The following is a 21,228-nucleotide window of genomic DNA, read 5'->3' on the forward strand; positions in this document are numbered from 1 at the left end:
AAAAAAAAAAAAAAAAAAGCAATGTGGGCAAAAGGCAGCACAACGATCAGTATAGGTGGGCCCATTGGTGTTTATCTTTTTTTTTTGGATATGAGGGCAGTGTCTAGGCATTATGTCTTTTTAGTTTTTTGGTTGAATTGTAGGCATGATGTCATTCTAAGATTTTGCAATCATTAGTGGTATTGTATATAATCCAATAATTGGTAAATAGGGCGATACTCCAAGTCTAAGTTTAAAAAAAAAAAAAAAAAAAATCTAATAAAATATCATGAAGATTTAGTTCAAGAAATGATCAGATTAAGTTTGAGGCAATCAACAACAACGATGAAACTTTATCTAAATTCAATAGGATCAATTACGTGAATACAATCAATCACAGGGAAAGAGTGTAAAAAGGACAACAAACCACAAAAAATAATTATGAAGTGGAACATATTTAGATGGGTTTATAACATGGATCTTAGCCCTCCATTATGTTTTATTTAAGGTCATATTTGAGACAAGGTCTAATATGTGCATGTCTTTTACCATACTTTTTTAATGGTTATTTTTGGCCTGCCTTTAGTCTTTTAGATCTATCAATCTGGATCAAGTTATTCCTCCTTACTGGTGAATCCATTGGTTTTCATTGAACATAGTCATACCACTTCAAATGACTTTTGCAAAACTATCATGACTTGGGGCAACTCTCAAATCCGCTTTGATACATTCATTCTTTATCTTGTGCTTCTTAGTTTTCTTGCACATCCATCTTAGCATCCATATCTTCGTTATACATAACTTATCTATATACCAATTTTCTTTTGAGCTTTACGAGAACACGGCAATCACACAAAATTTTAGAGTATTTATTGATTTGGTGTTTTTGTTCAGTCATGTGAAACTCACGATTTTTTTTGTTTTAAATTGAGCTATATACAATTTGTAAACCACAAGTTCAGCAAAAGCCTATAGTTTTTGTTTGTTTATTTTCAATATTGCCTCCCCTCCCCTCCCCTCCCCTCCCTTCCCTTTTTTTTTCACATGTGAAGCAACCATAGCCTCAGTCTCATTCGAAGAAGGAGAAGAAGAAAGAAGATATTAAAAGAACATGTAAAAAACATGAGTTGCCCAGATGAGGTTTGATCCATCCAGCTCACTAGGTTTTGTATAGGGCAAGTTGAGTAAAAAAAACTGATTTCCAACTATATTATAACCTTAGGTATTTAAAAATTTAAGAAATACATGACTCACGACCGGGTTTGATTCACCCGAGTCACTTGGATTTGAGAGGTCCTCGGTTGAGTCGGAAAACCTGGTTTTTACAATTATGCGGTAAAAACGAATTATAATAATTCATTTTGCTCTGCTGAGAATCAGTTTCTCGGGTATTTTATTTGCGAAATTGATCAGTAATCAATGCAGATTTAGGACCATTTATTGTAAAGAATCAAGTTCATGCACTTGTGGAGGTGAATGATTTCCCAACTTACAAATCAATGTCATGAACTGATCATGTTCGGCTGAGTTGAATCTCACAAGTCTTAAAAGCATTATTAACTAACAAACTTAGAAACTAATGACCAAGAATTCGGATCCAAATCAAACAATGAAGTGATGCAGTTGCAGTATGTTCTATATATAGAAGATATTAAATGAAAAATTATAAACAAAAAAATGAAGGAGATCAGTTGATCTTGACAATTAGATCTGAGGGACTTCTCCATTTCTCTTCTTACTCTAAAAATAAATCTAGCAATGCGAACCAAAAAGAAAAAGTATGAGTGGTTTAGTTGAGTAAAAATTCTGATTGAGGACTTTTGGCATTCTAGATCAAAAGATCCTCATCTATCTTATCGGTAAAATTTCACCACAAAATGAATTTCCTTCAAAATTAAAGTTCGTTTGCAGCTAAATTAGAAAACAAACTTCGAAAAATTTAATTTTACAGTAAAATTTGTTTTATCGACTATTTTATACCGAAACAAATGGAGCCTAAGGGTTTTCAAGGTCGACAATCAATAGAGCATATAGTTAAGATTATTACTACCCACTCTTTATTGTACTAATGTTCAAAATGTCAAAAGACTCGCAACCTTGTGTGTAAAATACCTCCCAAAAGTGAGTTCTTCATTATAGCCATGTCGACTGGTGATCCCTCGCACATAACCTTTACTTTATGTATAAAAAGTCACGTAGCTAGGCAATAGGTATACACAGAAGAAGAAGATCTATTCTTTTAAAGAAGTGAGGAGAAAGCCACTCAATGTTTATGTGCATCTGAATTTACAATAATATTTGAAAGGGTGAGTGTTCTCTATGCATGATCCAATCAACACCCATTTAGTTCAATCTAGGGTGGAGGGAAACCATTTTAGAAGAAGGAGAGAGCCGGATATAAGGACGTAGGTGCAAGAGCCACGCTCTTGGACATGAAACTTTCGTAATATGGTATTTTATGGTTTTCTAGAATGACTCTTATCTAGATCGCCTTAATGTTTGTTAGATGTCAGTTTTGTTGGGGTAAACATCTTCTAAACATGTCCACATCATTGTTAATCAGTTTGACAAATTTGAATGCAATTTGATTTCAGCATGTGGACATAAAGCTTAAAATTGTGTTTAAAGATTTCAAATATGAACAACTTTATACCATTAAGGGTGAACATGGTGAGGTGTCCATGCTGCTTAAGATGGCAAACATTTAAAAAAGCTCTTTATATGAGATTACATTTTAAAGATTTACCTTTCTTTAAACCATAAGTAATGAATTAATTAAATGACTCACCACATGGCAACTAATGAGAAATCAAGGAAGTTCAACTAATTATTGTAAAAGTTATAATTGCCCCCAGGGAAAAGGTTGGGTATATTGTCGGTGTATCGTAAGTTAGTATTCACTATGTCTATCTCCCTTGCCCCATTTGAAATCACCTCACTATCCTTCTTATATGATACCCCATCTCGTGCTCTCATTTGTGTTATCCATTAGCTTACCGCACATCGACGGCATGTCTATCCCTCTCCCTTACCGTTATAACTCAAAAGTCTAAAATTGAGAAGGTGGTGAACCTATCTTGTTAGCCGGCTAATGATAATTAATGGACCGAGTTTTCCTCCACCATTAAATTGTACCAAATATCTCTTCACCTATCATCTTAAGGGCACATCACTATATCTATCTCTCCTATGAAATGATATATCTACCCCCTATTGTGAGAGGAGAAAAATAGACACAACGAGACTGAAAGGTATCAAATAGCCCATTTATCCAAATTACAATTATTACAATTATTACTATTATTACTAAAGAAAGGCGAGAGAACGGTAACTAACTCCCTATGTATTGGGTAGCCGTCAGAGAGTGCATAAGTGGTAGGAGCCTAAGGAGTCATTTCATGGGACCTTGTGAGAGGGCATAGAGAATGAGACCATTTAGCGTTCCATTTCCCATAAAAGAATGGGACGTAGGGAGTTTCAAACACCTGTCCTTTATACTGCTATACCAAAAGAGAGACCCCCCCTTTCTAACTAAATTAATTACACTATCATGTAAAAATGAAATAATGATTGCAAAAAATTTACACCTTACATTAATTTGCTTTCATTCCCCTCCCCTCTAAGGTTTGAGAAAATGGAATCAGGGTCAAAAGGGTAAAGGTAGATACTGATCCAATCCTCATCCAATCGAATGATCATGTATTCAATTTAGAATTTTTTTTTTTTACTATTTTACCCTTTTTTCATTCTGATTCTGTGTTAGCCTCCTCGAAGATTAATTGAGATGCACGTAAGTTAACCCCAATACCTTGATTAAAAAAAAAAAAAAAAAAAAAAATACTGATTCATCGATATGATACCGACTTAAATTTAAGATCAATCAAAGCCCGAGATCCGACCCGATCCTAGTCCTCAAACCATTCTCCCGTCCCCTTTTATTTCCCTTGCAACCAAAGGAATCGGGCGAAGAAAAACTTCTCCACAATTATAGCTGACAGATCGTACGGTCAATTGAGTGCCGTTGGCCAACCAAAACAAGGGTTGGAGGGAAATTAAATGCGCATTTAATCCCGCTCTACTAGAGAGAGAAAAGATAAGAGAGAGAGAGAGGCTGCGTGTGGGTGTGTGCGCTTGTTTTTAACTTTTTCTTTGTTAGGAACTTATTAGTCAATAGGTTTCTTTGTAGGTATCGACGAGATATACAGAGGTGGGGAGACAATCCTTCTTTTTCTATTTATTTCTATAGAGAAACCACATTTTTTTTTAGATTCAGATTCTTCAGATCTTCTCTTCTCGGTTTCATCGATTCTCTCTCCCTCTCCCTCCCCCTCTCCCAACGCCATTTCCTGAATGCTTCCTGTTCTGATTTGAAGATAGAATCGATTCAGTGTGATCTCCTTGATTTATTTGTTTTTCTCTGATTTGTTTCGCAATTTATCAGTTTCCAGAGGTTTCAATAATCGAAGCTTCTATTTATCAAGTGTTGTCGTTCGTTTGACTTCATTTTCTTTTCGGTTCTTCAATGGCATCGTTCTCTGTATCGTGCCCCCACTCTTCTGCGTTTTCTGTCGGCGGATCGCAACCACAGAATCCGCAGCAGTCGAAGGTCTTCTTCCTTCCGGCTTCAACATCAACTCCACCATCTTCATCATTGCTAGCTGGATCTGCGGCTCTTCTGAGACTTCAGGTTGGTTTATTTACCACTCTCTCTGAATTACTAGTCTCGACTAAGTCGCAGTGGTCTCGACAGTCGATGTTGCTTTAACTTGTAATATTGAGGTTATTCATCAGAGCTTATGTGTTCTTTTTACTTCCAATTCTCGTTGGAGGTTATTGTGTTTGTTTTGATTAGACTGCTTCTTGATTCAAGTCATCGAAACCTTTTTCTAGTCGATATGAAAAGAGGCATAGTAATTTATGCAAGTAGTTCTTCATTGTTATTCTAATTGTCGTGATTCGATTTTGACTTTCACAGGGGCCTTCGCAGAGTCGATCAGCAGTTTGCAAGGTAGGATCCCAGCTCAATGAGATATTTGGTATTCATCCGAGTATACCCTGTTTTTGATAAATGTGTTGAACTCTTCTAATTAAGTGACAATTTGCAGCCATCTGTAATAATTTCCATCACTTCAGGAAGGGTTTCTTTTCCCTAGGGGCGTATGCCTTTTTTTATTTTTATTTTTCAAATCAAGGAGGGTGTGCTCAAATCATTTCCTTTTAAATTTATTTTGTTATTGTGTTATGAAGTGTAGTCTCTTATTTCTGCTAATTATACTTCTTCATCCAAGGTTGCCATTGAAAAACCATCAAATTCAGCTCCATTATTTGAGACCAAGTTAGAAGTTCCATCATCTGGGGTGAAAGATGAGCCAGAAAAGCCTGCTCCCCAAAATTCAGTTGCAGATGCATCCTCCATTTCCGCATTCTTGGCTCAAGTTTCCGACCTTGTGAAGTAAGGGGCAGTCTCCTTCATTATTTTTGTTGTTGTCGTTGTCGTTTATTAGTTACTGCTATATTTAGTCTTCTAGTAAAGGGTGCATCTTGTTGTCACTAAAATGGTGAAGTGAGGAGTTGCAACCTTCTTTTGATTTCCCCTTCTCTTATTCGAGATGGTTTTTGAAAATTTTGAAAGTAACTTGTTATTATGTCATTATTAAAAGCTGCACATTTTTCGAGTAGGCATGTGAAATGACAGGATTTAACCTCATTGAAAAATAGAGTTGCGCAAAAATGTAAGGTGACAACTTATTTTTGATCCATCTTGGTTACAACAAGTTTTTCCCTTTAGTAAATTATCACTTTTCATAGTTGACTATGGATCAGAGTTTGGACTATAGTTCATTCAGGATTGATATCACTTCCCCTGGGCAGGCTTGTGGACTCACAAGATATTATGGAGCTTCAGCTGAAGAATCAAGATTGCGAGATCATAATAAAGAAAAAAGAAGCTTTGCCTCAGCCTCCAGCTGCACCTCCTGTTTACATGATGCCCCCTTCACCTCAAGCTATGCCATCTCAAGTGCCACCAGCTCAGTCTTCTGCTCCCAGATCTCTTGCTCCAGCAGTCCCTGCCCTCCCTGCTCCTGCAAAGAGGAGCAAGTCGTCCCACCCACCTATGAAATGCCCCATGGCTGGAACCCTCTATCGGGCTCCTGCACCTGGTGAACCACCATTTGTGAAGGTAAATGGATTTGTTTCTCCTGTCTATCTGTGTTTAGTCAATATGTTATGTACATTTGCAAATACTCATTCATGGATGTGATCTTTATATAATTTGTCACATATATCATATCTTTCACCTGGTTCTTCAGGTTGGAGATAAGGTCAAGAAAGGCCAGGTTGTCTGCATTATTGAGGCCATGAAACTGATGAATGAGATCGAAGTAAGTTTTTCACTCTATCCATAGCTCCCTCAAATATATTCTACTGGATCTGCCCTTATAAAGAAATTACGTCTAAAAATATTTTAAGGAAACAAGTTGGTTCCATGCTATAAAACTGTTATTTCACAACGAGTAACTTGTTCCTTTAGGGATCTCTACATAATATCATGTTATAGGAATTCATATTAAATATGTATGTATTCATTCAAACACACATGCATGTGAGTGTAAAAGCTGATGGTTATAAGAGGATGCTAGCTGCCCTGTGGACAGTTGTACAAAAATTTGGAGGAAGATAAATCCAAGATCAAGACACTGAAAGAGTAGGTCTCTAGATTTCCTAATTAGCACACCTTTTTTTTTTTTTGCGGGTGCGCCTCTAATGACCTGAAATCTGAATTATAAATGTTTTGTCGGCTGAAGGAGTTAGCTACACGATGTACCACTTGGTTGGGCCTCGAAATTTGACATGTGGCCGTTCAAAGTTTTCCCAGCCACATTATTCCTCTATGTGGCTCAAGTCAAGGTGTTTTGCTGGGTGACCCACCCAAATGTTTTCTAAACGTGAACTTAGTTGACAAATTGCATCACCCAGTTTGAACTGTATAGCACACATGTTTTTGACTTTTCCCATTGTTTCTTGGCCACCAAAACATGGGTTATTTTTAGGGTGACTTCATTTATCTATGTATGCATAGTGGTATGGCTTCATTTATTAGTATAACATCATCCTCTATTTCTCCTTCTTAATTTATGATTGAGCCCAAATACTTAAAATAATCACTTTATGGAATCTCCCTCTCATCAATTTTCACCACCTCATTATCCCGTCCTATTGCAACTAAAGTTACACACCATATACTCCGTTTTTGTTTTACTCATCTTAAAACCTTTTGATTCCAAAGTTGATCTATATAATTCCAACTTAGCATTAATCCCTGCTTTTGTCTTATCCTCCAAAATAATATCATCAACAAAAAATATACACTGAGGGATCTTATCTTGAATGTCTCTGGTTAAATCATCTATGATAAGCTCAAACAAATAAAGGCTTAAGTTGATCCTTGATGTAACCCAATTGTAATTGGGAATTCACCTCCTTGTCCCCCCACAGTTCTTACACTAGTCACCGCACCATTTTACAATCTTTAACCCTGAAACATTTCTTCCCTAATACTAGCCAAATTAACTCTAGGGACTATGTCGTAAGCTCTTTCTAGGTCAACATAGGCCATATGGAGATTTTTCTTGCATTCTCTTAATCTTTCCACGAGTCTCCTAAGTAAGTAAATAGCTTCTATCATTGATCTCTCTGGCATAAAACCAAATTGGTTATCCATAATAATAGTTTCTTGTCTCAAGCGAGTTTCAATAAATTTTCCCATGATTTCATTGTATGCTTATTAGTTTTATGCCTCTATAGTTATTACAACTTTGAATATCACCTTTATTTATATAAATCGGAATCACAGTGGTCATCCATTGCCATGTCTAAAAACTAGCAAAGTATTAAGGAACATTATTCTTGACCTGATCTTTTCCTAGTTTGGGTTGGGACTTGGGGATTGATGCTTTTCAGTGGGACCTTACTCAACTTGTCATGAACCTGTCTTCTAGCATGTTCATCTCAACTCAGTCATGTGGGTAAAACTGTCTGGATGGAAAGTGCTGTAATGTAAAAAAATGAAAATTTTCTGGCTAATACCAACAATGATTTTTTTCGAACTCAAGAACTGACTAAAAAAAAGTCAACTAAATTACTTGGAATTTTTTGTGTTGAAAGTATGACAAAAAAATATTTTGCTTCGCTTTTTAACTAGCGAAAATGTTTCTAGTGTCTATTATGGGACTCCTTTTCTTCTTAAATATTTTACTCTAACCAGACGCATTTTACTTTCAACCAGACACAGCTGTAGTATTAGTGGAGAACTAAGGACTAGGTTCCAGTCAAGACAAATCCTGCATTTGAGCCTATAATCTGAGTTGTGTGCTTATATGACTCAGTTGTCTAACTTGATTCATTCAAAGCATTTGAGAATATTTTTGTAGGGCTGGGCAAAGCCATAAAAAGTTTCAACTCTGGTTCTGCTAATCGGCTTTCATTATTTTCTTGTAATGAAGTGGAAATGCCCCTGCTATTCCACTTTCGTTACTTTCATCTATTGAAGTAGAAATGCTCCTGTTATTCCTTCCAATGACTACAAAGGCCTCAATAATGGTGCTACCAGATGCACAGGATCTGAATTTTGATTCTTCCTTTCCTTTTTCTTGCACCAGGCTGATCAATCAGGAACCATAGTTGACATACTGGTCGAGAATGGAAAACCAGTTAGTCTGGACACGGTATATCTTTCTTGCTTCTATCTCTGTGCTTTGTTCATGCTCTCTGAGCATTGCTTTACTTTTCCAATTTAGCTTCTTCTTTCCTCATATTTTATATGTTTCTCCTTGCAGCCTCTATTTGTCATTGAGCCTTGAAGTAGGTGAATCCTCGCTAAGTTACAAGTTGGTACTCAATTAATAGATTCCTGTATTCATGCCTGAAATTTTGGCTCTTTTCTTTTTCCCGGTTTGTTGGATAGAATTATATTTATTAATTAGTTAATAAAGATCACAAATGCTAAAAATGCTATTTTTCTTAATCAAACTAGGGTTATTTATCAAAACATCACTGGAGATCTTTCTGAAATGTAGAACTGTATCCTAAGAAGCATTGACGGGAGGAGTATCTGTCTGGATACTATGTGGTTGGCCATATACAAACAGCACTCAGAGTACCACATGGACTGAAATGGTTTAATTTCTTTGCTCTATGACTATTGCTTCAAGTATATGGTCTTCACCAGAAATGTATTCATTTTTCAGCACTCACCAAAATTCAAGTAAATCTATTATCCTAGTAAAGAGGCAGTTTCATGCAGTGTCAGATTTTATTCCTTTTTGGCCCTCTTATACAATGGATACTAATGTGTTGGATCATGGATGGTAAGTATAAGTAAGTTGAGTGGGATAGTTGTGGAAAAATATGTTGTACCAAGTGCCAAAACGTTTGTTTCTTCTTGGCCAGATTTTCGAAGCTTTCGCTGTTTTATACTATTTTGTGGTTCTTGATTTTGCAGAAGAAAGGTCAAGCATCTATCTATTTTGTTAGGAAAATTATAAGATTATTCAAAAATGGTTTGGATCAAGTTTTCCTTCAGCTACAGTCAATCCGTCGATTGAGAGGCGTCTAGAGAGATACGGTGCGAGGGTTAGGGGTTGTGGTTATTGTCGACTTTGACCAATAGGATAGTGGCTGAACCCTACTCTACAGGTGAAGGAAAACTTTCCCTAATTAAATTACCTGCCTAATCCTTTGTTTAACAAATTACCCAAATTTAAGATTAGTATTATAAAACTATCCAAAGCAGTGCCTGCTGCTTCACACCTTTTTCTTTTATGACATTTTTGCCCTCCATCCTCCTCCTCTCATTTTCTCCTTCAAACTTGAGTTCCAACAGGAAAAATTATCTTTCCCTCTACCCTTTTACTACTCACAGTGGTGCTACTATTGTGAGGCGGGTGCTTGACGGGAGCATTGAGATCCGAAGCTAAACGCCCTGCTCTCTCTCTCTCTCTGTCTAACTTATCCCTCTGCATCTCTCACTCATGCACACATACACATCTGATTGCTCTGTTATGGTTTCAGGAATCTCAACCTTTTTTAATACTTAGACTCTGCTGGGGCAGACGAGAACCAGCAGTGACCTACGGAGTGCTGGGGCAGACGAGAACCAGCAGTGACCTACGGATCATGTTATCCATTGGAGTGACGGTGGCCATATCCATCCTACTGTCACCGTTCGATGAGCTCAAGTCCTTTTTCATTGAAGCCAAACATGGCATGGAAAGCATTTCAGTCCCTTCCTTTGGTCTACCATTTCGACTTTGTGCCCGCCGTCCCATTGATCCACCCCTTCTACTTTCTCAAGAACCTTCTCCCCCATTCCATATAATCAAATCCATAGTCGAGATTCAGAAGCTAGTGAACGATTTCGATCCTCTTGTTTTGTATGAGGACACTAGAGATGGGGAAGGATAGAGGGTGAGAAGGGTTCGAGCGGAAGAGAGGTGGGTATTGTGGGGATTAAGAGTTGCAATGGTAGTAGCTGAGTTGGGTTTCTTGGTGGTGGCAATCACTGGCGCATATCAAAGAGGTGGGTTTTGAAGCCAAAAATGTTTTTTTGTTGTTAGTGACCAATTGCAGGGTGGAGGTGAAGGTAATAAGAGGGCAGGTAGTGGGTTCTCAGGGGTAACAATGGAAAAAAAATTGACTGGCGAGGGAGAGCCACTACCCAAGGCATTGGTTACTTCTAAACATCACCATGCTATAATTCTTGACATTGCCATGTTGCAATACAATGGTGAAGTCGTGTGATACAGTACCCCACATCACATCCATTGCTATGGTAAGATTTCAGCAAAATAGGGCCACTCCGCTCATTTGGAGCTTGCAATTTTACCAATCAGATTGATACCGAATTCTATCATCCAAGGTTTTAAAATTCGGAATCAGGCATCGGTTTGGTTCCTATCAGAACACGTTGTGATTCCATATCAAATTGCCCGATTCCATGAATTCAGTCTGATTATTAAAATCTTTCAAGTCTCTTTATCAGATGTACCTACTGGGTAGGCATTCAGGATGGATATTACGTAGTTGGTCCGACAGGAAGTTACAAATGTTGCAACCTCGTCAAGTGATTGAAACATTCTCTCAAAATACTTGGGTAAGGCTGCATAGTTCTCAAGAGAGAGAGAGAGCTCCATGGTAATTCTATTCTCATACTGTAATTTTTGGTAATTGCGGAAATTGAAGGAGACTTACCACACGAGTCATTGAATAGATCCCAGCTTGATCAGAAAAGAAAAAACCTGTTCCAGCTATCCAACCATGTAGTGAAGGATGAAAATGTGGGAACATAAATAGGGAGGGTAATGATATCTACTGATGAATGCAAATGGAATTTTCATTAAAGAAAATGGGTAACAATTAGTAAGTAAAGTTCAACACAATATGAAGGGTGGATACACTTGCGAAGATCACTACCCTAACAACTATTAGAGCCAGTAGAAATAAGTGGCTCCTTTTTCTCTGACCACCACCTTTCTTCCTCCTATTTCTATTTTTTTTTTTCACCTTTTTTTTTTTTTCCTGCTTCCCTACTCCCTACATAATATACATGTAAGCTACTATTTATACTTACAACCGTTGTCTGACTCCTCTACTGCCATTGCCTCTCCTTGCACTGTAGTTCAGCTTTCGAGCTGCACTAGTCCAATCTTCATCATAAATGTCATCATCTTCATCTGCACTTGCCTCACGGCCTGATTTTCCACCTCTAGAGTTTCGGGCAGGAGGGCGCTTCCTCTTCACATTAGATGCGTAGGTGGAATAATCAACAGTGTCCTCTTTCAATGCAGCCTTAAGTTCCTGTGCAGAAAAGCCAATAAGCATTCCTTACAAGATGACTTGGGAAATAAGAAAACAGCGAAAAATGGCCATCACAAAAAGTGACGATCTACTCAAAAGAAAGAGAGTAAACTGATTAACTCTTAATTTTTTCTTCTTTTCAACGAAAGAACATTCATGTGAAGAAAATGGAATCATCTGCGAGAGAGAGCGAGGAAGATGCAGCCAGAGATGGTGCTTTATCAGTCTATGCAAAAGTACAACCGGGACTGTGCAGTAGATGACTAGGATCTTCTACCATCTTCAAGCAGTACAGGCAGATTATCTTAACCACAGTGTAGTTCGAAACACAGCATGTTTCCTTTTAACACTCTGAGATGATCATGATAATCAGATAACTAGAATTGTCAATCAAATATCATATAGTATAGTTGTTACTCCTATCAAGTAGCAGCACTAATATATTTATGGGAAAAAGAAAGTTACCCGATTAGTATTTTGTACGCCTAGACACATAGAGAAGTGGAACCAGATAGTGAAAGGATGTCCATGCCCTAGCTCCACTTCCCCATGTGTTTGAGTATACGCAACACTATTGGGTAGTGTTCTTTCTCCCTAAATTTATTCAGTAGATTCAAAATTTTTACTCCTCAAATTTTGTTGCCAAAAATTACAGAAATTTTACCATAGGGGCTCCATTTGGTTTGAAAAGTAAAATAAAAGTTAAAAATTAAAAGTAGCATTACCAAACATGATAAGTAATTTAAGTAGTTTAGAAAATCATGTTAGTTAATGATTATAAGAGTTCCCTTTTAACGTTTGAAAAAATTCATTCCCTTGCAACCAAATGGAGCCATACTATATTGAAATTCAGGAAATTTCATTGAAATTAGGGTCCATTAAAATAAAACAACATAATTATCTTAAAGGAAAAATGGAATTGCATAAGAAAATATTATTTTTATGCAATAAAATACAAACTAAGGAAAACAATTTTATTTTTTATTTTTTGATAAGGAAAACAATTTTCAGTATCATAGATTTTGTCTCCAGGACCCTGTCCCCACCAACAAGAAAAAAGGGCACCTCAACCATTCCCATATATGATTAATGGTCACGTAACCCGAAAAAGGGAAAAAGGTAGTCAAATGAAAACAAAGAAAAGGAGCATAAATTTTATAACTGCAAATTGATTTTCCAGGAAATATTTTTCCATGGAACAAACAGAGCCAAGTGGAAATGTCAGAAGGAAAATGAGAGCATTGAGGCCCACTGAACGTTGAATAAGCATAAATGCAAATTGTGGACCCAAAAAAAAGTGAAAAACTATAAGGACTGCAGAACAAGTAATAAATTAAAGATATTTAATGAAAATAATTTTTGTAGAACAAAATACAAAATTGAATATTTCATCCATCAAATATTACCTGGTATCGCACAATCACTTCTTCATACAAAGTAGGCAAACTGATGCTTGTTTCACTAACGTTAAAGGGAGTGTTTTGCTTTGCTAGAACTTCCCCCGGTTTTAGAGGTTCATTTGGAGAAAATGCCTGGTAAAAAAGTAGAAGCACAAAATTCAATTATATTTGGTCTGACAAAACCTATTTTGAACAAATTGAATGTTTCTATCAAAGAAAATCAGTGGAAAAATATGTAAGGCGCACACACCTGACATCGGGCATCATTAAGGCTGTACACAACTTTTAAGTGTCTCTTTAGCTTCAAAAGGAGTTGCAGAGCTGTTGCAGCATGACAATAAGCCTGTACAGGCATGACGATGTTAATTAAGAATATAACAGATTCTCCTGTTTTTCTACAAAAAGGCATGACAAGGGCACTTGAAACAACCGATACCCAAAAAGTTATCGTCAAAATAACAAAGGCACTTTCAATTTCCAAAATCCAACCCCTGATAATGCCTGACATCAACACTTCAATTTTTCAATACTCATACTGTCCTTAGTACCAACGTTCTCATCCTACACCGATGGATTGACATTTTTCCTTTACTCCCCACTATTTTTGCCCTTTAGGGTGCTAGTTTTTTTTTTTTTTTGGGGGGGGGGGGTTTGGCTATGATATACTGCCTATCTTAAAGAGGAATAATGAAGTAATGAGCAGTTACAACTAATGAATAAAAACAAAAACACCACCAATACAGAGAAATGCTAGCACTACAATTGTCGGTGTTCATGAGGTTCATACGCGTATTCCTTATAACAAAAAGAATGCCAAAACCAAAAGGTTTCGTGCTCCAGGCATAACATGCACTGAATACAGAAATTCAAGAAAATTTCAGAAAATGTTTTATGTTGAAGAGACAATGAAATAACAAAATCAAATTAAGCATACCTGGATTTGTTTCAGTTCGTCTTCAGAGATTTCATAGGAAGCAGGTGAGGTAATTGAATGCCCTTTTTTGTCCTCAGTAATAGTATGATAAGATATGGGGTGACCAGCTGCTTCTTCCTGAAATACCCCATTTTCATGAGGAACATTATGTGTATCCATCTGCATGGAACGTGTAGTAAAGGCTTTCATGTTTGCTTCAAGTGCCCCAGCCCTAACTTGTACAACTCGGTTTATAGTGTAGATCAAGTAAAGAGGCTCATCAGGTGTTGTGAATGGCAGAGACGCAAGGATTTCTGTGCAGTACCTGGATAATTGAATACAGCTTTGAACTCAAATACTCATCCACTGTCAATCTAGAACCACAGAATCGGAATAAATCATGGTACTCACATCAGGAAGGGGATCAAGGAATGGTTCCCAGATGGAGAATCAAATTTGCGGACAACTGAGGACATAAATTTGTTTCTAGAAACACGATTTCCCCGAATAAGCCTGTAGATGCGTGAAACTCCAAGTCTTGCAAAATTGAACGAGCAACCATCAGATCTCCCCTTCAGGTTTACATATACCTTGTTTTGATTGGAATATTCAAGAGAGTTTCCAGTCATCGACTGGATAAAACCAAAGGACATCTGAAGGCCATCACCTAAACGGCTTTCAAAAAAGGCAGGATACCTGCAAATAAGATATTCCTTCAGTGTGAACAAATAGTTTACATAGCATAAAATGTAACTGGCACAAGGATGGTCTTACTTCTCATTCATGTTCATTAGCATATGATGCGCCAGCTTTGCATTCACCTCATGTGGATCTGTTTCAAGTGCTATAAGGTATGGAACACACGTAATTGGGTGAACCAGACCTTGTCGTAGCACAACCTCCACAATCTGACCCAAAACAATATAGTAAGAGATCTAGAGTAAAGCAAAAAGTAAACCACGGCATTCAAGATTCATAATATCAGGCATCCTCATAAAAAAGTTATATACATGCTTGTAGTATCTCAAATCAAATAGAGATACAGCTGTACAAGGAGAGTTGTCAAGGCGTCGCCACATCACCAAGGCGTCCAAGCTTTTTCTTAGATCCAAGATGATAGACGCTTTTCTGACTCCACGAGTTTACGTTGATTTATGTTTATTGCTTTGTTTTTTTTATGAATATGCTTATAATATGTCCTATACTTTGTTTATTATATTTTGGTTTTCTCATATGAAGTCATTACTAATATATTATATCATATTGCACTGATATGGATTCTATGTTGAATATAAACATAATTATATAAAATTATCATCACTATTGTACATATTCATGTACTGCATGCATTGGTTCGCCTAGCCAATGATGGGTACAAGAACAAAATACTATCCAGATCTCACCTTAAGGGTTGACTGACGAATTCTGTCATTTACATCCAAGCATCTTTCCAAGATAGTATTCCAATATAATTGAATTATTCCACCACAAATGTTAGTATCACCAGCCCCAGCAGCCATGGGAACGCTTTGACCACTTTCAGGATGGTGGACCACATTATTGGCACTCTTCACAGATCCCATTTTGCTTTCCGCATCAAGAAGATATTCATATAAGTTTTGCAATGACTGCATCTGATCGACATAAGATAATTCAGAATGGATGTTAAAATAGGCATTCAGTATTAAGAGTAAGGAAAAGAATACCTTAAGACGAGGATCACAATCAGATGACAGTGACGCTTCTAATATTTTCCTGACATCCTTTTCCAACATATACTCAGGCCAAGCAATTAAAACAAACCCTAATGCCTGCATAAAGTAATAAACCTAAATAAGACAAAATCTTCAATTAGATATCAGTAATTCAGTAATCAAAGGATTGAACAAAAAGCTCACCTGTAAAGATCGGACCTTTATGACAAAATCCTCTGAAGAAAGAGATTTTTTTAGCAAGATTAGGCTCTTGGAAGCATCTATATTTCTGTTATCTGAGGAAACCAGTAACTCATTTCCATAACGGACTAGCAGCCCAAGACAGAAAAGTGACCGGCCAACTTGCTGAAATTGCAGGAACCAGAGTTTTAGGGAAGAAAATCAAGCAAATAACTAGCAGTTGTTTGAACATCAATTTCGTTTTTGGTACGTAGATTTACTAGTGAAAAAATATACTACATATGCTTAATGTCCAGCAATCAGAGACATTACCAACCAAATGCAAATATATCACTAAGACTACAACCAAGGTGAGCTCATTAGATACCAATAATTCAAACCATAATAATCTAACCAATTGTTCTGTTTGATTTATTTAATTTTTTGATTTTAAAAAAAAATCACAATAGCTGAAACAATGAGTGCAATGAAAAAAAAGCCATCCGAACGCTCCCACAATATTACAAACCTAAAAAAGGAGCACATTGGCCACGACCAGTACCATCACATTATCAATGAGAAAAAGAAGACCTGGAAGACCATTTAGGACACAGTACACCTTGTCTGGCCATTAGGTCAGCAAGGTCATTAGGAGAACTTGACTTCCATCAGAATGAGCACAGATCATTTGTGAGGCCAGATCATTCATTTGCCTGATCATATGAGGCAAACCTTCATAATTGATGCTCAGAGGATGTGATCCAGGTTATGACAGCTGCAGATTCACCTTCCACTAGAATAATTGTGAAACCCTCATAGCATACTCCAATCCCATCTTTAGAGATAAAAGTTGTGCTCTCATAGAGCCCTTCCTCACTCTCAGCCTTCTGGAAAAAATCAGGTGCCCCAGTATCTAAAGAAACTACTGGAACGTCTGTAAATAATAGATAAACTGATCTTCCTGTGCAAATTCAGTCGTAATTTTCTCTGTACCTATGCAGAGATTATTTATATGATCTATCACCAAATACTCTGTTACTTAGCTTGCTTGAATAGAGCAACCCAACCAGCATAGTTGTCAAGGCAGTGCCTACGAGACCAGGCGGCTTTCTTGGGGTCTAGGAGACTGTCGCATCAGTGCAAGGCGCCTTGAAATGGTATCAAACAAGGTTTGGCACTTATTTATGCCAAATATCGTTTATGTAAATGAAATAATTACTTAAGATATTATTCACAAATAAGCAAACACCCCCTATTTGAATATGATAAAAAAATATTGTTTAAAAATCAAATTTTAAAAGGATAAAAAGTCAACCCCCGGTTCAAGAACAAAAACTGGACTTTTTCTGCTGTAGTGGTGATTTTCAACATTCAAATGATGGGCTTGTTATGGTAAATAATTGCTAAAGGCCAAAAGTGCAATATTATTTTCATTCAGGTGATTTTTAACAGCATTGGTGCACCCTAAAATAAGTTTGACCGGAACATAACTTTGTCAATACAAATCAGATTTAGGCAATCTTGGATTTGTTGGAAGGCTGGTTTTGTGCTCTACCAAATACAAAAATTCCAACGTAAAAATAAAATCATTTGAACAGTCAGACTTATTCGAGAACAAGAACATTTCTCTAAACGTTATTATTTTATTATTTGATGTGACTTAATGTTGATTTTGATGACTTGATGTGGCTCTATGTCGATTTTTTATGATATAAAGTCAATGTAGCATAATAAATAATTTTAGAAAATAAGGGAAATAAATTATCACTTGGGCGCCGCCTAGGTGCTTAGGCACCCCCTCTACTGCCTAGACAACTATGCCAACCAGAAAGGCACAAAGCAAAGACATACAAAAGTTCGAGCCCTACTAAAAGTAGTGCCCATCACAAGGTAATGTGGCACAATTCGTGTACCTCTTGCCTTAGTTGCAAGGACCATGCCTGAGGTATGCGTCCTAATAACACTGCACATGAGGAAAATAGAATCCCATCATTTAATGAATGATCCATTCTCTCTCTCTCTTCTCTTTTCCTATTTTTTTATTCAGACCTAAAAGTCAAAACTGTCAAGAGTTTTAGCAAATATACATTTGGTTCTACTATGACAGGTCATGCCAGCATAGCAGAGACATTACCCGCAATTTCAATATAAGCTTCAGTGCAGATAAGAGCTTTGAAACATAACTACAGTAGAATCAATTACACAGTAAACATCGCCACTCAAAAAAAAAAAAAATTTGTTTTGAGGGGCTGCGGATATGCATAAGTAAAAATGCAGATAGGATGGTGTCAGGATATTTCAATTGCAAATGGAGACACAGATGATGGGAACTTATGAAAACTCAGCTCAGCGGGGTTAACATCATAAAAGAAAAGAAAAGGCAAAACCTATTATATAGCATGGTACATTTGGCATTCTATCCTGTAAGCAGACAACCTGCTTATTATCAATCCCAAAGTCATCCAAGCGTTTCAAGAAAACCTGAATAAGGTATTCAACTAAACTGGCACCTTCCCCTGCTACTTTACACAGCGAGCAAAGACACCTGGAAACAGAAGGAGAATTAGCATTTGATACTCTTCAAGCCCAGAGGGAACTACTTTACACTTTGCTGGTCATAAATAACAATAAGTATACAATACCAAAAGTATAAGATCAAAATGGTACCATAAGAAAATTTTCAATGCATAACAAATGTAAATATAAAATACTAAGCTGAGAAACCTCACTTATTAGTGAACAAACAGCATACAAGATTCACACACCATTCCAAAACACATAGTAGGCCTTTTTTTGAAATAAAAATAGTTCAAAATTAACATCTCAGTATCTCACACAGAACCCCTTAACATATACGGTGAAAGATAAAATACTTAAATGCAACGAAACCATGCTGTAATCAAAAGAAATTTCATCCACCCCATTAAATTCTTTTGTTACCAAAGCTGAATCTATCATATAAAAAACAATTTTCTATTGAAAATCCAAAATTGCGACGGAGTATACAAATGATTAAAGGATAAATGGAGTGGGAACCTACTTGATGCAAGCATGAACAACTGACAAGAAGGAATGCCGAACAATCATCTGCTTCAGATCTTGTTCAAGTTCTTCAATAACACTTTGCGGAAGCTTTCTGAGCAGAGGTAGAACAGCACCAATTACAAAGATTATACTCTCCAGCAGTTGTGCTACTGCTCGATTATCAATCTACAAAAAAATGCAAAAAGAAAGAAAGTCAAGATTCAAAAAGCATGCCACTAACCATCTCAGCCCGCCCCCCTCATCCCTTGAATGATAAACAGAAGGATCAGCTCATCAGAAATAAAGAACAGATAGGATACAAGCATTACCAGATAACATTGGCTCTACTTTAATATTCATATGACTACAAAAAATTAATGTCAAAATCGTGATGAACATTTTGCTGTAATGATAACAAATGCAAAAATTTGCTGGTCCTTGTACATTGATAACAACATTAGTTTCCACCTTCCCCTTTTATCACCTCAAATCTCCTCCTTCCAATTGGTACATAAGACTCTAGTTCACTAATTCAAGCAAAGTATGTCTGTTCTGGACAGACTCTCAACATCAGTTGGAATCAACTTCTGTGCCAAAGTGAATACTAACAAAACGACATCTTTCAGAAAACAGTTAAAACAATCACACCCGAGAGAATTTCAACAACTAAGCAGATATGTTAAGGAAAACCAATTTCCCTGAAGAAACCACAAAAAACCTGGTTCTTAAGGTATGGCTGAAGAGTAACAACAAACTGCGATGGATCAGAAGCTGGTGCACAGAGTTTCGGATCCACGACACAAAATGAATGCAAAGCCAACACATAAGGAAGTGCACGCATTTCCACATCCTCATGAATTGTTTCCTCTACCTGAGATAGAAGAGGACATCCTCATTAATTGTTTCCTCTACCCAAGAACAAGAAGTCATCAACAAACAACTCAAAGGCAATTTACAGCATTAAAATCATTTTAATATTAGAATGAAGCAACAGTACCTGCAATATCCGTTCCAATAAACATTTGCACATTAACTCACAACGCTTACGTACTGATGCAAGTGATACAGGGTTAATTCCAACAGCTTTAGCAGATTGTGGGAAAAAATCGAGTGCTAGATTGCGCCTTATGATGGTTACAAGAAGTTGATGATTTGGCATCTTCCTCAACATCTCAACAATCTGCTCAGTCTTCTTTGCAACTTCCAATGGAACAAAACTACCACCCCCAACAAACTGAGTCTGGAAACCACAAGGCTCCTCAAACCAGAACTCAAAAAATGTCTTGCAGACAAGATCCTATCAAATGAAAAGAATTCATTATTAAAAATAAAAATAAAAAGAATGGAAAAGAAAGCAGATCAGCCTAGAAAGGTTTCATGCAATTGAAATTTATCTTGAAGAGGATATTGCATATTGAATTTTTAATAAAAACGACTATCCAAGCAATTGTACTCTGAAAAAGAATATCAATTAGATAAAGATGACCCCATAAGATGAGAATAAGAAGATGCTTAAGTCAAATACATTAGGCAATCATATAACATTGCGAGAAGACAAAACATTCAAGTTCGCAATTAGAGTACCATCTTGAGCTGACTCTCCATAATGCATATTTCAGTTTTCTCTTCATGGGAATTAACTAATTTATTAAGAATGTATATCATTTTGAATTCGTATAAAGAAAATGTTGCTAAGTATATATATGAATTGATGTCAACTGTGGATATTTTACAAGAGAAAGAGAGGAATATAAATTGGGATAAATCAAACTAGGGGAAGAAATTTCTGGCCAGACCTCCGGTTCAGACCCAATATTACTCTCACATAAAGACAAACAAAGTCAGCTCAGATTCAGATTATTTTCTACAAAAATACTATGGTTGAATTTTTGTTGTTATTACATGGCACATGATATAATTTTATTAAAATAACGAAGAGATCAAAAAAATAAATAAATAAATCCCCCACACTTAAGGACATACCTGTATGCTGAATTCTTCATCATTGACACGAGAAATAATCTCAACGCAGGCACCCGTGAATTCTGAAAAGTTTGCATTAGACATACACATGTCCCTGATTATTTTGATAGCTCGTTTGCGAACACTGACTCCGGTATCCTTCATTCTCTCAGCAACTTTTTCAAAATACTAAAGAAGTACAGTTTTTTTTTTTTTTTTT

The 21,228-nt window shown here is 36.7% G+C and overlaps 2 protein-coding genes across 9 annotated transcripts in view; one reads left to right on the forward strand and one right to left on the reverse strand.

Moving 5' to 3' along the window:
• The first annotated feature begins 4,110 nt into the window (after positions 1-4,110).
• LOC122077164 (biotin carboxyl carrier protein of acetyl-CoA carboxylase, chloroplastic-like) lies at positions 4,111-9,282 on the forward strand. Of its 5 annotated transcripts, none has more exons than XM_042643005.1 (8): positions 4,111-4,666; positions 4,955-4,987; positions 5,268-5,431; positions 5,851-6,160; positions 6,291-6,362; positions 8,640-8,705; positions 8,817-8,845; positions 9,014-9,282. In XM_042643005.1, the coding sequence occupies exons 1-7, from the start codon at positions 4,502-4,504 to the stop codon at positions 8,838-8,840; spliced, it is 834 nt and encodes a 277-aa protein (XP_042498939.1). In that variant the 5' UTR covers positions 4,111-4,501; the 3' UTR covers positions 8,841-8,845; positions 9,014-9,282. The 5 variants fall into 5 exon arrangements, with proteins under 5 accessions (XP_042498939.1, XP_042498940.1, XP_042498937.1 ...); XM_042643006.1 differs by having other exon boundaries at positions 9,057-9,282; XM_042643003.1 differs by having other exon boundaries at positions 4,112-4,666; positions 8,817-8,867.
• A 2,071-nt stretch (positions 9,283-11,353) lies between these two features.
• Positions 11,354-21,228, reverse strand: part of LOC122077163 (sister chromatid cohesion protein SCC2-like) — a 24,030-nt gene continuing 14,155 nt past the window's right edge. For 3 of the 4 annotated variants that reach the window (XM_042642998.1, XM_042642999.1, XM_042642997.1), the window contains 14 exons: positions 21,030-21,197; positions 20,044-20,343; positions 19,765-19,917; positions 19,063-19,232; positions 18,459-18,567; positions 16,047-16,208; positions 15,855-15,959; positions 15,552-15,782; positions 14,923-15,056; positions 14,560-14,844; positions 14,170-14,473; positions 13,486-13,578; positions 13,242-13,367; positions 11,354-11,835 (listed from right to left, as the gene is read on the reverse strand). In XM_042642998.1, coding sequence (XP_042498932.1) covers positions 11,605-11,835; positions 13,242-13,367; positions 13,486-13,578; positions 14,170-14,473; positions 14,560-14,844; positions 14,923-15,056; positions 15,552-15,782; positions 15,855-15,959; positions 16,047-16,208; positions 18,459-18,567; positions 19,063-19,232; positions 19,765-19,917; positions 20,044-20,343; positions 21,030-21,197 — 2,571 coding nt within the window. In that variant the 3' untranslated portion in view covers positions 11,354-11,604. The remainder of the gene's footprint in view (positions 11,836-13,241; positions 13,368-13,485; positions 13,579-14,169; positions 14,474-14,559; positions 14,845-14,922; positions 15,057-15,551; positions 15,783-15,854; positions 15,960-16,046; positions 16,209-18,458; positions 18,568-19,062; positions 19,233-19,764; positions 19,918-20,043; positions 20,344-21,029; positions 21,198-21,228) is intronic. The other variant, XM_042643000.1, reaches the window with a different exon arrangement.

This window comes from Macadamia integrifolia, chromosome 4, assembly GCF_013358625.1.
Source record: "Macadamia integrifolia cultivar HAES 741 chromosome 4, SCU_Mint_v3, whole genome shotgun sequence".
Classification (NCBI taxonomy): Eukaryota; Viridiplantae; Streptophyta; class Magnoliopsida; order Proteales; family Proteaceae; genus Macadamia; species Macadamia integrifolia.

Excerpts from the sequence above, each read along its gene's own strand:
- LOC122077164 (XM_042643005.1), top strand. The coding sequence starts at position 4,502 with ATGGCATCGTTCTCTGTATCGTGCCCCCACTCTTCTGCGTTTTCTGTC. Across the intron at positions 5,432-5,850 it reads CAAGTTTCCGACCTTGTGAA|GCTTGTGGACTCACAAGATA; the intron begins GTAAGGGGCAGT and ends TCCCCTGGGCAG. Across the intron at positions 6,363-8,639 it reads AACTGATGAATGAGATCGAA|GCTGATCAATCAGGAACCAT; the intron begins GTAAGTTTTTCA and ends TTCTTGCACCAG.